At 38.3% G+C, this 17,410-nt stretch overlaps 1 protein-coding gene and 1 pseudogene across 1 annotated transcript in view; one reads left to right on the top strand and one right to left on the bottom strand.

The window, feature by feature from the left end:
* SLC26A8 (solute carrier family 26 member 8) overlaps positions 1 to 17,410 on the bottom strand; it is a 91,008-nt gene that overhangs the window by 60,496 nt on the left and 13,102 nt on the right. Inside the window, exons 3-4 of the mRNA XM_036248663.1 lie at positions 8,449 to 8,565; positions 6,705 to 6,886 (exon numbers count right to left, since the gene is read on the bottom strand). Coding sequence (XP_036104556.1) covers positions 6,705 to 6,886; positions 8,449 to 8,565 — 299 coding nt within the window. The remainder of the gene's footprint in view (positions 1 to 6,704; positions 6,887 to 8,448; positions 8,566 to 17,410) is intronic.
* On the top strand, positions 5,819 to 6,180 carry LOC118621618 (annotated as a pseudogene).

The raw sequence follows: 17,410 nt of genomic DNA on the forward strand, positions 1-17,410 counted from the left end.
TTGTTATTGGTCTGTTCAAGTTTTCTCTCTCTTCCCGGTCCAGTTTTGGGAGACTATGTGTTTCTAGAAATTTGTCCGTTTTGCTTACCTTGTTGAATTTGTTGCCATATAATTGTTCATAGTGGTTGTTAATGATCTTTTGTTTTCTGTGGTGTCAGTTGTTACTTCTCTTTCATTTCTGATTTTGTGTATTTGGGTTCTCTCTCTTTGTTTCTTGGTGAGTCTAGCTAAGGGTCCATCAATCTTGTTTATCTTTTCGAAAAACCAGCTCTTTGTTTCATTGATCCTTTGAATTGTTTTTTTGGTCTCTATGTTATTTATTTCTGTTCTGATCTTTATTATTTTCTTCCTTCTACTTGCTCTGGGGTTTTCTTTTTGTTTTCTCTTTAGTTCTTTAAGTTGTCAGGTTAGATAGTCTATTAGAGATAGCCTGTAGTGCTATGAACTTCCCTCTCAGAACTGCTTTCGCTGCATCCCATAGATTTTGTGTTGTTGTGTGTTCATTTTCATTGGTTTCCGGGAAGTTTTTAATTTCTTCCTTGATCTCCTGGGTAACCCATTCATTGTTTAATAACATGCTATTTAGCTTCCGTGTGTTCAAATGTCTTGTTGTGTTCAATTGCATGTTCTTGTTGCAATTGATTTCTAGTTTCATGCCATTGTGATCTGAGAAGATGCTTGATATGATTTCAATCTTCTTGAACTTGTAGAGACTTAGTTTGTGCCCTAACATGTGGTCTATCTTTGAGAATGTCTCATGTGCACTAGAGAAGAATGTGAATTCTGTAGTTTTGGGGTGTAATTCTCTGTAGATATCTATGAAATCCATTTGATCTAGCGCTTCATTTAGAGTCTCTGTTTCCTTGCTAATTTTTTGTCTAGAGGATCTCTCCAGTGATGTCAGCAAGGTGTTGAAGTCCCCTGTTATGATTGTATTGCTTTCAATTTCTCCTTTGAAGTCTTCCAGAAGATTTTTAATATATTTGGGTGCTCCTATATTGGGTGCATATATGTTTATCAAGGTTATATCTTCCTGTTGGATAGATCCTTTCAATATTATGTAGTGGCCTTCTTGGTCTCTAGTTATGGCCTTCATTCTGAAATCTATTTTATCAGATATGAATATTGCTACCCCAGCTTTTTTTCCTTTCTGTTTGCTTGGAAGATTATTTTCCATCCCTTCACTTTCAACCTATGTGAGTCTTTTGTTGTGAGGTGGGTCTCTTGTAAACAACAGATAGATGAGTCATGGTTTCTTATCCAATCAGCTACTCTGTGTCTTTTTATCAGAGCATTCAATCCATTTACATTTAAGGTGATTATTGATATGTATTTATTTATTGCGATTTTGTTTTAGTGTGGCTATGTTTTTCTTCCTATTTCTTTTACTAATTACAATAGTCCTTTTAACATTTCTTGCAGTGCTGGTTTGGTGCTAATGTATTCCATTAGCCTTTTTTTTTTTTTTTTTTTTTTGTCTGGGAAGCTATTTGACCTTCTATCTTGAATGATAGCCTTTCTGGGTAGAGTAGTCTTGGATTCAGATCCTTGTTTTTCATGACCTTGATTACCTCATGCCATTCCCTTCTGGCCTGTAGTGTTTCTGTTGAGAAGTCAGCTGATAGCCTTATGGGGTTTCCTTTGTAGGTAACCTGTTGCTTATCTCTTGCTGCCTTTAGGATTCTCTCTTTGTCTTTAATTTTTGGCATTTTGATTACTATGTGTCTTGGTGTGGGCCTGTTTGGGTTCTTCTTACTTGGGGCTCTCTGTGCTTCTTGAACTTGAATGCCTTCTTCCTTCACCAAATTAGGGAAGTTTTCTGTCACTATTTCTTCAAATATATTCTCTAACCCTTGCTCATTTTCTTCTTCTTGAGGACTTCTATGATGCGAATGTTATTACGTTTACAGTTGTCCCACAGTTCTCTTAAACTGTCTTCCTGTTTTTTAATTGTTTCTTCCTTTTGGTTTTCTGATTGGTTGATTTTTTCTACCCTATCTTCTGATTCACTGATCCGGTCCTTGGCTTCCTTTACTCTGCTATTTAGACCTTCCAATGTGTTCTTTATTTCTGATATGTCATTCTTCATTTCTTCTTGGTGGTTTTTAATTTCCAATTGGTTGATTTTCAACATTTTTATGTCTTTACTCATGGTGCTAATGTCCTTACACATGCTGTTGAGCTTCCTCAAGATCAAGGTTCTGAATTCTAGTTCTGTGAACTTGCTTAACTGCACTTCATTTATCTCATCTTTGTTAGTGGTCTCTTGTTCTTTCATTTGGCTTTTGTTTCTGTGTTTCACCATTTTGGCTATCACAGTGGGCTTTGGAGCCTGCCAAATGTTCCCTGTGGGTGTTGGTGTTCTGTTGTTTGTGGCTCCCTCTCTTGGGTTTGGATGAGCCTGGGAGGACCCACGTTAAATACCACTGTGAAGTCTTACTTTCCTGGTTAGAGTTGCTGGCCCAGGGATGGTACAGTTATCCTCCAGCTTTTTGTCTGGAGGCTATCAGTAGCGGTCACCTGAAGAGTTTTGGCTTCTCAGTTGAATGAAAAACTTTCTCAGGTGCTCAGCATAAGGGAATTTCCCAAGGGTGGGGCAGATGCTGTTTTTTTTTTTTTTTCTTTTTTTTTTTTATCCTCACCCGAGGACATTTTTTCATTTTTTTGTTCAGGTAGTGTGGGAGGGAGAGAGAGGAACCGAGAGAGAGAGAGAAACATCGATGTGAAAGGAACACATCGAGTGGCTGCCACCCGCACAACCGACCAGGGCTGGGGACAAACTGCAACCGAGGTACATGCCCTTAGCAGGAACCGAACCCGGGCCTCTCAGGACCACAGGCCGACGCTCTAACTGCTGGGCCAAACTGGCCAGGGCAGATGCTGGTTGTTAATGGGCCTCAATTTGCATTTCATTGGCCACCAGGTGGGCTTGAATCTCCAAGGGAGGGAGATTCTCTGCCTCTCCCCAGAGCCGTGTGAAGGCGTAATATGACCACAGTCCTGCGTGGCCGCAACTCAGCAAAAGCTCTGAGTGCCCTACAAATCCCGAGTGTCCCCACACAGTTCAGTCGCCCTCCCTCTGCTGGAGCCCAAGGTGAGTGGCTGTGGCTGTTTCAGCCTCTGTCCCGGCTCTGCGCTGTGGAGCCCGCTTGGGAGTGTGACCCGCGGGCGCTGCTCACAGCTACGGCCGCTGCTGTCTGTGGTCTCCCAGCCCCCCTCTCGCGCCTCTGCAATCCTACCAGGATTGAGTCAGTGTCCCTGGTTATATGATCCTCCAAGCTGCTTTTCTGTTGCTTTTTCCTGACGATTTATCTTTATTTTCGTTGTAATTCCAGTTTGGTCCTGGGAGACCGTCTGTGTAGCTTCCGTTCACTCCGCCGCCATTTTGGAATTTCTATTAATTTTTTTGTTGCTGTTGTGTTTGTTTTAGTCTATTTTCTCTCTGTTGTTCAGATTGGGTAATTTCTATTGTTCTTTCTTCAAGTTAATTGATTTTTTTCTCTGTCTCCTCCATTCTGCTGTTGAACTCATCCTTTACTTTTTAAATTTTGTTTATTGTGTTTTTCAGTTCTAAAATTTCCATTTGGGTTTTTCTTTATATTTTCTATTTATTTGCTAAGGATAGAGGTTTTTTTTTTCTTTTTACTTTTAGTAAGCATTTTTATAATTACCTGCTGAGCCATTTTTAGGATAGCTGCTTTAAAATATTTTCCAACAATTCTAAAATCTCTATCCTCTCAGTGTCAGAATCTTTTTATTGTTTTTTTTTTTTTTTTTTCATTCAAGTTGAGATTTTCCTCATTCTTGGTATGACATGTGGTTTTCAATTCAATCATACATTTTGGGTACTATGTTATGAGACTCTGGATCTTATTTAAACCTTCTGTTTTAGCTAGCTTGTGTTGATAAAGTGTTGGCAGGAGAAGGAGAGGGTGCTACCTTATTCTTGCCTGGTAGAAGTCCAAGTCCAGGTTCTCCTCTCAGCTCCACTGACACCCGAGTCACTAGGGACTTTTCAATATTTCTGGGCAGGAGTGAGAGTTCTGGCTCCTCACTGGGCATCCACTGATACTACCCTGGCTGGGGTAGACAGGAATGCCTTACCTCTCCCCAAATGGACATCATAGCAGAGGGGGCTTGTCATGGTGAAAGACCTGACTCTTCACTAGGCCTTCTCTGCATCACCCCAGCACGAAGTAGGAAGGATATCCCAGTGTGGATGAAAGTTCTGACTCTCTATTTGGCCTTTTCTGGTAGCACCCTGGTTAGAAGTGAGTGGGGATCTCATTATAGCTAAGTGAGGGTGGAAGTCTAGTCTCCCCAATTGGCCTTTGCTGGCATGAATGATGATGATATCATTCTGAATTTTCTTGTTTTTGTCTGGAGTAGACCAGTTATTATATAAATATTTTCAGTCTTGCTAGCATTTCCCGGTTCTGTGGCAGACTTTTGTTGTTGTTGTTTGTCTGCATCTGTTGGCACTTTGGGTTTCTGGCCTCTTCAGCACCAAGATTAAGATATATGAGGAAACAAGAAACCCAGGGAACTCACCACTGCGTTGTTCCTGTGTCCTGAGGTTCTGAGCCCATTTCTCTTCTCTTCACCTTTCAAAGGCTTTTTACATTTGTTTTACATATAATGCTCCAAGGTTTGTAGTTGTACGTAGCCAGAGAAATAGGAAAAATTACATCTATTCCATCTTCCTGAAAATGGAATATCTCCTCCTTTTTTTTTTTTTTTTTTTTTTTTATCCTCATCTGAGGACATTTTTGCATTTATCTTCAGACAGAGTGGGAGGGAGAGAGGGGGGAAGAGAGAGAAACATTGATGTGAGAGACACATTGAGTGGTTGCCAACCACATGTCCCCAAATGGGGCTGGGGACAAACTGCAACCATCTCCTCATTTATTAAAGGGAAAAATTGAGGCTCAGAGGAGGGGACAGAGTATGCCCAAGGCCACTTAGATAATTAATAGGTTACTCACTTACTGCCTGTTATTTTGTTTTCTCTTACAACATTGAATATTTTTAACTACAGGAATTATATCTTCTTTTAAAATTTTGCTCACTGTTCAAATTTACTTCTTTGTATTCAGTAATTATAAATTATTGATGCTTACTAAGTGACAGGCTCTGGGCTGAGTGTTTTACATGCATTTTCTCACTTAATCCTGACAAGAACCCCACAAAACAAATATTACTATTCCCATTTTATGCATGAGAAAAATAAGGCCCACAAAGGTAAGATGATTTATGTTCATATAGCTGGCAAATTTCAGGGCTGGGGTCAGCCCACCATAATAGCTTGCCTTTGTAGGCTCCAACGAATCTTTATCTAATGAAAAATGGTCCCAGTGTAGATAAGTGAAAATTAACTAGAGAGTGGGCTAGGTGGTTAGTTAAAAAGAGAGAGAAATAAATCTGGAATATGAGATTTTAGTTAGGTGGATTAAGCTTTAAGATGGTAGACTCTCAGAGAAAACTAGAAGGCATTGCCAAAAATAAATTTTGATATATTAATAAGTCACTGATATTATTGTGATTTAGCTGTGGTCTTGTCATTGCAGAAAAGGGGTTCCAGATCTGACTCTAATGCTTACTAACCCCAAATATGGTATTTGAAACTATCAGTGCTGTTCTTGTTGAAAGAATATAAAGGAATTTTTAAAAACATGAAATTGTGAATAGAACTCTAGCCCTAGAACACTTCTTCACTCTTAGAGAACGGATTGGTTAGAATGTTTAGTGTCCCATCCAAAATCAAAGGTGGATGGATAGTTTTCTCCTCTGCTGAGGGTGGTGTCTTCAGGTGTGTACAATGGTCCAGCATATGACCTACTGGTGGAGGCTGTCCTTCAACACAGCCTCTCACAAAACTGGGCTGCCACGAATCCCTGCTAGTAGAATTGTTTTTCTTTACACCAAGAAGGTTGGGAAAGCACCAAAACCTGTGTGTGGTGTGTGCCCAGGCCAACTTTGTGTAGTTGGTGCTGTGAGACCTCAAGTCCCAGTGAGGTGTCTAAAACAAACAAAAAAAACATGTCAGCAGGACCCACGGTGGACCCATGTGTGCTAAATGTATTCGCAATAGGATCGAGTGTGCTTTCCTTACTGAGGAGCAGAAAGAAAATTGTTGTGAAAGTGGTGAAGGCACAAGCACAGAGTCAGAAAGCTAAATAAAAAGTGAAGCTGTTTTAGTAATAATAACTAAAACAGAAACAAACAATGGTGGATGATTTCTGACAAGAAATAAGTTTTGTCACAGTCTATCCACACATCCCCAAGTTTTCCAGAAATAAATCACTGAAGTATCTTAATGAATAACAGGAGCAATGAAAAGGAAGGGGTTGCCCTGGCTCGTTTGGCTCGGCAGTTAGAGCATCAGCCCTTGGATGACCGAAGGGTTGAAGGTTTGATTCCGGTCAAGGGCACATACCTGGGTTGCAGGTTCAATCCTTGCCCCCTGGTCAGAGTTGTGCAGGAAGCAACCAATCAATGTTTCTCTCTCACATCAATGTCTCTCTCTCTCTTTCTCCCTTTCCCCCTTCTCTCTTTTCTCCCCTCTTCCCTTTCACTCTCTCTAAAAATTAATGGAAAATATTCTTGGATTAGAATTAACAAGAAAATAAAAAAAAGAAAAGGAAGGGGTCTATTTGTACCCTTTTATTTAGTTCTTCTTCAGAGGTTTGGAGACCAGGTCCTACCTGAATTAACCCAGTCAGAAATGTCGTGGATGCCACCACACTCAGGGATCTGTTATAGGCCGTGAAGAAGTAGGGGTTAGTAAAGTCCTGTTTGACGAAAGTTCCCAGTACCAGGTGGCCACTGTTGAACGGGTACACCTTCAGGACATTGATCATCAGAGCGCTCACAAGAAAGAAGGAACCTGTGAAAGATGGTGTTCAGGCAGAAGGTGAGGTTTTAAGTCCAGGTATACTGAAGATATTGACAAAATCAAGGCCTGATTTTATTTTATTTATTTATGTATGTATTTATTATTATTATTATTATTTTTTGTGGTATGTGCCCCTGGCAGGAGCTGAACCCAGGACTCTCTGGTCTGCAGGCCGACGCTCAACCGCTGAGCCAAACTGGCCAGGGCAAGGCCTGATTTTATATTGTTTTGTTCTTGATCTGAAGAACTTTTCTTATTTGAGTGGCCACTGAGAGTAAGAGAGAGCAGGAAAAGAACTCTGTCTCCCCAAACTGTGACCAAGTCACAGAAAGTAGACCTTAGTGGCCAGGGCTTAACCTCTTTCATTAAGGGCATATAGAGTTGGGTGCAAAGAGGAATTGACTGGAAATACGTATCGGGTTCAGCCACTGTGCCCGCACTTGGAGGTGGTAAAGGTATCAGAAAACAAAGCTAAACAATAACAATGAGAAGAAAAATAATACCTAACACTTACAAAGGATTTACTAAGTGCAAAATGACGCTGAGCTAAACCTGTTTCAAACATAACTTCGTTTGGTCATCAAAGCGACATACTCACAATGGGGAGCAAAGGCAAACCTTACTTTTAAATTACCTGACAGACACAGAACTCTTATTGTCAGTATTTGGAAGTAATCGTGATGTGTCTTGGGAGTATGGGAATAAAATTGTTCTCTAATGTTCAAATGTAAAATTGATACATACTGGATTTTAGTAAAAATATGTGCTATTGTCCTTTGAAAAGGCAGAGTAGCACTCCACCGCTGGAAGAATGGGTTGGTCCCAGGCTGAACCAACATCTGGAGAGAGTGCGTCCATCAGAATTACCAGCACTGGTTGTGTGGGGCAGCCCAGGAGAAGGTGCTTCACAGAGTGAAGGTTGGCAGTGCCCTTCCAAGACTGGTGGGGCATTTTGTGGTCTGATTTCTATGCAGGTTCACCTAGAAAATGTGAAGTAAATGTGCTGCTTATATGGCTTTTAACTAGTTTGGTTCCTGTAATAGTCACTTCTAATTATAAAACAGTAGATGGACTTTTGACTCCGAAAAAAAAGTGCTCCTCCTATGGATTTGAGTGTTCGGATGACCATGGCAGCATTTTCTCATTGTAAGTTAATAAGCTGACATGATAATTATAAATCAGGCCCATGGAGTTTGGCTATCATAGGTCCCACTGAAAGATGGATCCAGCTAAAAGTATTGGCAAAAGCGTTTCTGGGTCCTTCCTGGTTGAGGGCAGTCAGATTCCAATGTAATCTCATCAAGGAAAGTGCTTTCCTTTCATTCCTTTGGGAAGCAGCTTTCTGGCCTGTTTACCTGGTGGAGACATTAATAATGACACACTAGAAGTTTTACATTTCTGAAATCTAAACATTAATTCTATGGTTAGAGCATCCGTCTTCTGTCTCCTTGCTTTCTATCTTAAACATAGCTTTAATCTGGGTTCCTTAGCGATAAGTAAATAATTGAGGGGGGGACTTCATCCACCTCCTGTGGTTCCAGTACCGAACTCACCAATGGACATTTGATGGCATGATCCAAAAATTACATATATTACTGAAGAACAGAAAGCTGCATATGAGACATTGAGAGGAGGAATCAGTTGCCTGGCCAGCAAACTGAGCGTCAAGACTGAAAAGCAAGATAATTTAGGTAAGAAAAGGTAGCTTGGGTTTTTAAAGTCACCTTAAATTAAAACCGTAAAGAACATTTCAAATGAAAATGATCTATGTACACCGCTGACTGAGTGTGGTATTAGCATCCCTTGGCGTACAACCTTTAATGAGCCCCCTTTCTGATCTCCTTTGATTCCTAGCTTCTCTTCCTATTGTACCACATGGTTTTACACCTCAATTCGAAATCATAGGCTTAAACACCTTTCACTGCGAGGTCTTCATGCTTATCACGGAATGCAAATATCACAGCTATCAGACCTCAACTTCCAGCAGCTCAGCAGCAGCCCACTCCCACCCCCAGCCTAGTACAAGAAGGCCCTGATAATTGTCCAGGACTGAAGATAAAGCTGGAGAGCAAGGCAAAAACCACACTTATCTGACTTGACTCCAGGTTGCTATGTGTTGTCTCTCTTCCATGCTAATCACTCCCATCTCTTCCTTTAGCTTTTTCCTCAACACTTAACTTTCTTTCCCAAAAAGCACCATGAGAATTAGAAAGTTTTGGAAGAAATGGATTAACATGTATGGTGTCATCCTTTGATGGCTCAAGCCCATAGCTCCTGCCCCAAGGGCCTCAGCTTAGAGCATATCAGTGAACCCACGGAGCTGACTTATTGTCTTGAACAAGCAAAGCTTTTTTTTTTTTTGAAAAGTTCAACTATATACAATATAGAGTATAATGAACTCCCATGTATCCATCACCCATTTCAACAATGGTCAATTCGTGGCCAGCCTTGTTTTCCTATGCCCCACGCCTCTCCCGCTCCATGTTATTTTGAAGCAAATCCAAAGACAGGAATAATTTCATCAGCAGATATTTCACTATGTATCTTGAAAAGAAGACCCTCTTTTAATTCAACTACAATATCATCATCATACTTAAGAACTAATGGTTCTTTAACATGATCAAATGTCCAGTCAGTGTTCATTTTTCCCTGCTTATCCCATAGAGTGTTGCTGTGGTGAAGGGCCTCTCGGGCTAATTGGTATTCATGCCCTTGTGTGATCCCCACCCCTTAAGTGTGGGATGGACTATAAGTGGCTTCTCATAAATAGACTACAACACAAATAATAGGATATCACTTTTGAGATTAGTTTGCAAGAAGACTGTGGCGTCTGTCTCGGTTGCTCTGTCTCTCGCTCGCTCTCTTTCATTCAGGTCACCAGCCACCAGAGTTGGCTTCAAGGGTGCGTGACCGACGTAATGACACAGAGCCCTGGACTTGGAAGCCTCCACACTTAGCTTCATGCTCTACTTTGATCACCTTGAAATTCTAAATCATTTTTGAACTAGAGGCTTTGCATTTTCATTTTGCACTGGGTCCCACGCATGTAGTTGGCCTACCACTGCCCTGTTGTGAGGACACTCAAGCAGCCCGTGGAGAGGCCACAGAGCGAACACACGGGGGAAACTGACCCTGCAGCCTCAGTAGAACCTTGAGATGACTGACACCTTGACTGGAACCTCACGAGAGACCTTGAGTCAGAAGCATAGTGGGTTTGGGGCAATCTTTTAAAAAAAAGCATTTGCTATTATATGTTGTGCTTTTTTTTTTTTCTCCCAACCTTTGTGTTTACATCAGGGCTCAAATACAGTCTTTACTTTGATTGACATATTTCTGAAGTCTCTTGTAATTTATAGGTCCTTCTTCCACATTCTTTTTTTTTATAAGCAAGCCTCTATTGAGTACAAGAAACAGAAAACCTGCTCAAATTAGCCTAAGCAAAATAGGAAATTTATTAAAAGATACAAAGGGCAGTTGGGCCTCATCAGACACTGGAACCAGAACTAAAAAGCCATCAGGATCCACGGCAGCTATTTCCCGATTCTCTTTGTCTCCAGGCTTGCATGCTCTCCTACCTTTGTTTCCAGTCTGGGGCTATCATGAACTATGCTGCTATGAATATTTTTATACGCGGGCCTCCTGGTGCATAGATGCGCACGTTCTTTGAGGTTGTATACCCTGCAGCACAACTGCTGGGGGCATTGACCAGAAAATGCCAAACTGTTTGCCAAATGATTGTACATTACATTCCCACCAGAATTGTATGACAGTTCCCATGATCTCCCTCTGTATTAGCCCTTGATCCTGTCAGATTTAAAATTTTAGTGTGTATGAGTTAGTGTGTAGCTCATATTAATTTCAATTTTTCACTTCATTGCTTACCAGTAATGCGGATCAATCTCATTGTTTCCTTACAGATTTGTAGGAATACATATGTTATAAATTAAGTCATTTTTTGGGTATATTGTTACAAATATCTCTTCCATTCTGTGGTTTGCCTTTCAATCTTCATGGTGTGTTTGAATAATCAGTTCTTAACTTTTAATTAATTCAGTTTGTCTTTTCCTTTTAGGCTAGTGCTTTTTGTGTCTTGTTTAAGAAAAAATCATTTTCTATCTCAAGATCATAAAGATATTCTCCCATATTATTCCAAAAAATGTTTATTGCTTTACCTTTAACATGTAAGTCTTTAATATACTAGGAATAGACTTTTGTGTATGGTGTGAAGTAGAGGTCTAAAAATTGTGGATTTTTTTCATATAAAAATCCAACTCTTTCTCATAATTTATTAAAAAGTCTGTTTCTATAGTGACACATCTGATATAAATCATGCAGCTTGTATGTGTGTGACTCTTTTCTGTTCGATTGGCCTGTCTCTTTCTCTAATATCATACTGTCTTAATTACATTTTTAGTAATTCATTTAGTAATCATTTTGATAATTAATTTAGTAATCCCCGTTTTTATTGTGAAATATAATATATACATAGAAAGTGCATTAAAATAAGTGTTGAGCTTAATAACTATTTGTAAAACAAACATCCACCCTACCATCACCTAGGTCTTTGATCAAACTCCATTTCACCCCACACAAGTATTTATTATTTTGACTTCTGTGATAGTAGTTTCTTAGCTTTCTTTATAGATTTACCAGTAGTGTACATATGTCTTAACAATATAGCTTAGTTCAACCTACTTTTAAACTTTATATTAATAGAGTATACTGTGTATCATTTTTATTTCTGCTTCTTTTACTCAATATTATATATATAAGAGTCTTCCATGTTGTGGTGAGTTGCTTGAAATTGTTCATTTTCCTTCTGTGTATTTCAATATATGCATATATTAAAGTTATTCTTTCTACTTTTGCTGCATATTATCTTAAAAATTATTATAATTTTATGTTAAGTTTTGATACCTGGAGAAACAAATCTGCTCATGTTGTTCTTCAAAAGAACTTGCCTGTTCTTGGCTTTCTGCACTTATATGCATTATAGAATCTGCTTATAATGTTTTATTAAAAAGTTCTGTTAGAATTTACAGTGATATTCTAATGAATCTATAAACTTATTTTGAGAGAACTGAGATTTTTAATATTGAGTCTTCTAATCCATGAGTATGCTGTCTTTCATTAATTTAGGTCCTCATTAATATTATTAAGTAAAATTGAACTTGATTCATTGTTTCTCGGCCTTTTGGCTAAGATAAAGTATAGAGCTTAATTCAAATAAAATAATAATTCAAAAGAATTATTATTCTTTTGTAAATTGTTTCTTAAAAACATTTTTTTCACTTTGTTTTTTTGCAGGTATATAGGACTATAATTTTTATATACTGATCTTGTATCCAGTAATCTTGATAAAATCTTATTAATTCTATTAATTTATCTGTAGACTTCTCAATTCTCTACTTTAAAAAAAACTATGAATAATAAATTTTATTTCTTTTTTTATAATCCTTATACCTTATATTTCCTTTTCTTGCTTTAATACACTGCCAGGAATTCCAGTATAATGTTGAATAACCCCTACTTACTCTTTTTTTTTTTCCTTTTTGGTACGTGCCCCTAGTGGAAACTGAACCCAGGACTCTGGGCCACAGGTGGAAGCTCCAACCGCTGAGCCAAACCGGCCAGGGCTTATTCTTAATAATCAACATTAGCATGAAGAGTGAGTCTTTTGAAATGTAAGGTTTCAAATCACGTACCAGTACAAGGAAGGTAACAAAGTTACTTGATAACAGCCTGACAATAAGTTGCTCAATCTCAGTTAAACTTAGACTGTGGAGAAATAGAAGGAAACCAAGTTTCCAAACTTTCCAATACCCTTAAATGCTTTTAAAATTTTGAACTAATTTTAGACTTACAGAAAAGTTACCGAAATAATAGAGAATTTTCACATATCCCTTACCTAGGTTCCCCTAATATTGACATTTTATGTAATCATAGCATAATTATCAGAATCAGGACATTAAAATTAGAAATTAACTGAAGACTTGATTTGAATCTTATCAGTTGTCCCACTAATTCCCTTTTTCTGTTCCAGGGTTCTGTGCACAGCCCTGCATTCCATTTAGTTGTTATTTTTCCTTAGTCCTGCAATCTGTTATAGTTCCTCAGTCTTCGTCTTTTTTGACTTGAACAGTTTGGAAGAGTATTAATAAATCAGTTATTTCTTCAAATACCCCTCAGTTTGGGTTGTCTTGGGTTTCCTCACGATTGCACTAAGGTATACATTTTTGGTGAGATTTATACAGAAATGATGTTGTGTCCTTCTTAGAACATCATGTCACAGGATTTGTGACCTCCAATATGTATTACTACTGTGATGACAGCATTAATCACTTGGTTAAGTGGTTACTCCCCGATTCTTTACTATAAAGTAGTGGAGTAGTTACTATCTTGAGGAAGATACTTTGAAACTATGAAAATTCCATTACATGGTTTACTAACCTCTTAGTGGAGCCCTGGCTGGGTTGGCTCAGTGGTTGGAGCATCAGCCTGCGGACCAGAGAGTCCTGGGTTCGGTTCCCACTAGGGGCATGTACCACACACACACACACACACACACACACACACACACAAAATTAAAAGCCCTGGCCAGTTTTGCTCAGTGGTTAGAGCGTCGGCCTGTGGTCCAGAGAGACCCAGGTTTGGTTCCCGCTAAGGGCACCTCGGTTGCGGTTTGTCCCCGGCCCTGGTGGGTCATGTGGGTGGCAGTCACTCGATGTGTCCCTTTCACGTCGACGTTTCTCTCTCTCTCTTTCTTCTCTCTCCCTCCCACTCTATCTGAACAAAAATGTCCTCAGGTGAGGATAAAAACAAACAAACAAACAAAAAACACCTATTAGTGGATTTTATCTACAACAATTATTACTGTGGTGTTTCTATAATGGTGATTTTCTATTTTCTTTTACATTTACAAATTGGAATTCTACTGTAAGGAAGATCTAGCACATTTTTATTTTATTTTATTTAAATTATTTATTTATTTTTTTGTTACAGATATTTCACCTTTTTTACCCCATTGGCACCCCCCTCCCCATCCCACCCCCGCCCCATCCACGGCTTAGTTGTCCATGTCCATTGGTCATGCATACATACATATAAGTTCTATGGTTTATCTCTTCCCACCCCCCCCACCCCCTCTTCTGAGGGATGTCAGTCTGTGCCCTACTTCCATGTTTCTGGGTCTACGGTATTCCTCAGACTGTTATGTTCATTATATTCCATATATAAGTGAGATCATGTGGTATTTGTCTTTTTCTGCTTGGCTTATTTCACTTAGGATAATACATTCCAGGTCCCTCCATGTCGTCTCAAAGGATAAGAGATCTTTCTTTCTTACTGCTGCATAGTACTCCATTGTGTATATGTACCACAGCTTTTTTATCCATTCGTCTACTGATGGACACTTGGGCTGTTTCCAGATCTTAGCTGTTGTAAATAGTGCTGCTATGAACATGGGGGTACATATATTCTTCCTGATTGGTGTTTCAGGCTTCTTAGGGTATATTCCCAGCAGTGGGATCACTGGGTCAGATGGAAGTTCAATTTTTAATTTTTTGAGGTAACACCATATTGTTTTCCATAGTGGCTGCACCAGTCTGCATTCCCACCAGCAGTGTATTAGAGTCCCCTTTTCTCCACACCCTCGCCAACACTTGTTGTTTGATGATTTGTTGATGGCGGCCATTCTGACAGGGGTGAGGTGATACCTCATTGTGGTTTTAATTTGCATCTCTCTGATGATTAGTGATGTTGAGCATTTCTTCATATGTCTCTTAGCCATTTGTATGTCCTGTTTGGAGAGGTGTCTATTCAGCTCCTCTGCCCATTTTTTAATTGGGTTCTTTGTCTTCCTTTTGTTGAGTTGTATGAGCACTCTATATATATTGGAAATTAACCCCTTATCTGATACATCATTGGCAATGATGATCTCCCATACAGTGGGTTGCCTTTCCATTTTGATGGTTGTTTCTTTTGCTGTGCAGAGGCTTTTTAGTTTGATGTAGTCCCATGTGTTCATTTTTTCCTTTGTTTCTGTTGCCTTAGGTGATGTATCAGTGAAAATTCTGCTCCGTATGATGTCCGAAATTTTGTTGCCTACATTTTCTTCTAGAATTTTTATGGATTCATGGGTCACATTTAAGTCTTTTATCCATTTTGAGTTTATTTTTGTGTATGGTGTAAGTTGATGGTCTAGTTTCATTTTTTTTGCATGTAGCTGTCCAGTTTTCCCAACACCATTTATTAAAGAGGCTGTCTTTACTCCACTGTATGCTCCTGCCCCCTTTGTCAAATATTAATTGAGTGTATTGCCTTGGGTCCATTTCTGGGTTTTCAGTTCTGTTCCACTTGTCTATATGCCTGTTCTTGTGCCATTACCAGGCTGTTTTGGTTACAGTCGCTTTGTAGTATAACCTGATATCTGGTATTGTGATCCCACCTACTTTGTCCTTCTTTTTCAAGATTGCTGTGGCTATTCGGGGTCTTTTTTGGTTCCATATGATCTAGCACATTTTTAATAAGGTAGTATTTCACCATGTAGTATTTTTGTTTTATTTGAAGAAAATTATTAAGTCATTAGGTACTACCTATTTAATATAAGTAAACTTTGGAATTACTCATACTACAAATTTATTTCATTATTCATACCACTTATAGCACAAATCTCTTAGCAAGAGTTACATTGATTCATTCTTTCATATAGTTATATAATAATTATTATTTAACAAATACCTTGAGTACCTACTATGTGCTAGATATTGTGCTGGATGCTAGGTATGCTTATACATTCTAATGCCATTCTTATTTTGGTACCAAACTACACTCATGACTTGGTAATTTAGCAATAGGATGTCCTCAAAGTTTGACCATAAAGTTGATAAGCAGGAGTGAGTAGGGGATTCACAGTTAAAGCATCAGTGCCAAGAGTTCAGGTCGATCACAGCAACACCACAGGGAAGCTCTAGGGATTTCCTGATACCTTCCTGGAAGTGAATGTACTTCCAGGAAGTGAATGGATCATTTTGATTTGTAGCCAGTTCAATATTTAAAAATCAGTTGATGTAATCCACTATATTAACAGTCAAAAGATAAAAACTACGCGATCATTTCAATATGTGCACAAAAGGCATTTGGCAAAATACAGCATCTACTCATGACAAAAATTCTCACCTAATAAAGTGCATCTAAAAAAATCCTACAGCTCACATCATAACTGGTGGTAAAATATCGAATGTTTTTCTCCTAAGTTCAGGAACAAGGCAAGAATGCCTATTCTCACCTCTCTTGTTCAATATAGTAGTAGAAGTCTTACTTTCAGGACAATAAGCAAGAAAATGTCATAAAAGTCATTTGTAATAGAAAGAAAGAAATATAACTGTTCCTATTTACAGAGGACATGATTGTCAATGCAGTAAATTCCAGAGAATCTATAAAAAAAAAATTCTTAGAACTAATAAGTGAATTGCAGGATATAAGGCGAACACATAAATATCAATTATATTTCTATATGCAAACAATGAACAACTGGAAACCAAACTTGTTTTTAATTATCACATACAATATCTCCCCCCAAAACAAAATACTTAGCTATAAATCTAAAAAAATATGCATAGGATCTGTATGCTGAAAACTACAAATGCTAACAAAAGAAGTCAAAGAAGACCTAAATAAATGGAGAGACATACTGTGGTCATGAACTGCAAACTCAACATAATTCTCCCCAAAGTGATCTTTTAATTAATGCAACAGCTATCAAAATCTCAGTAGATTTTTTTTGTAGATATAGACAAAAAAATGTATATGGAAGAACAGCTAAAACAATTTTTTAAAAGTTGTAGGAATCACACTACCCAATTTTAAGACTTACTATGAAGATACAATAATAAAGACATGACATTGGCTAAGAGTTAGACACATAGATCAATGAAACAGAATAGAGAGTCCAGAAATGGACCCACAAAAATATGGTTATTTGATCTTTGACAAAAGTGCAAAAACAATTCAATGGAGGATAGTCTTCTTTAAAGATGATGCTGAAAATGCAACAAAAATAAATCTTGACCTAAACTTCACACATTATGTAAAGATGAACTCAAAATGGATCACAGATCTTAATGTAAACATACAACTGTAAGACTTAGAAGAAAACATTAAGAGAAAATCTTTGTAACCTGGAGTTCAGTGAAGAGTTCCAATATATGATAGAAAAAGCACAATCTGTAAAAGAAAAAACACTGATAAATTGGACTTTTTCAAAATTAAAACTTTGCTCTGTGAAAGATACTGTCAAGAGAATGAAGAGATAAGCTACAGACTGAGCTAAAGTATTTGCAAATCACAAATCTACAAAGAACTTGTATCCAGAATACATAAAGAATTCTCAAAAATCAACAATAAGAAAACCGAAATTCCAATTTAAAAAATGGGCAAAGGACTCAAACAAGTACTTCACCAAAGAGGATATGAGGATGGCAAATAAGGACATAAAAAGATGTTCAACCTCATTAG

Source organism: Molossus molossus, unplaced genomic scaffold, assembly GCF_014108415.1.
Source record: "Molossus molossus isolate mMolMol1 unplaced genomic scaffold, mMolMol1.p scaffold_m16_p_8, whole genome shotgun sequence".
NCBI lineage: Eukaryota > Metazoa > Chordata > Mammalia > Chiroptera > Molossidae > Molossus > Molossus molossus.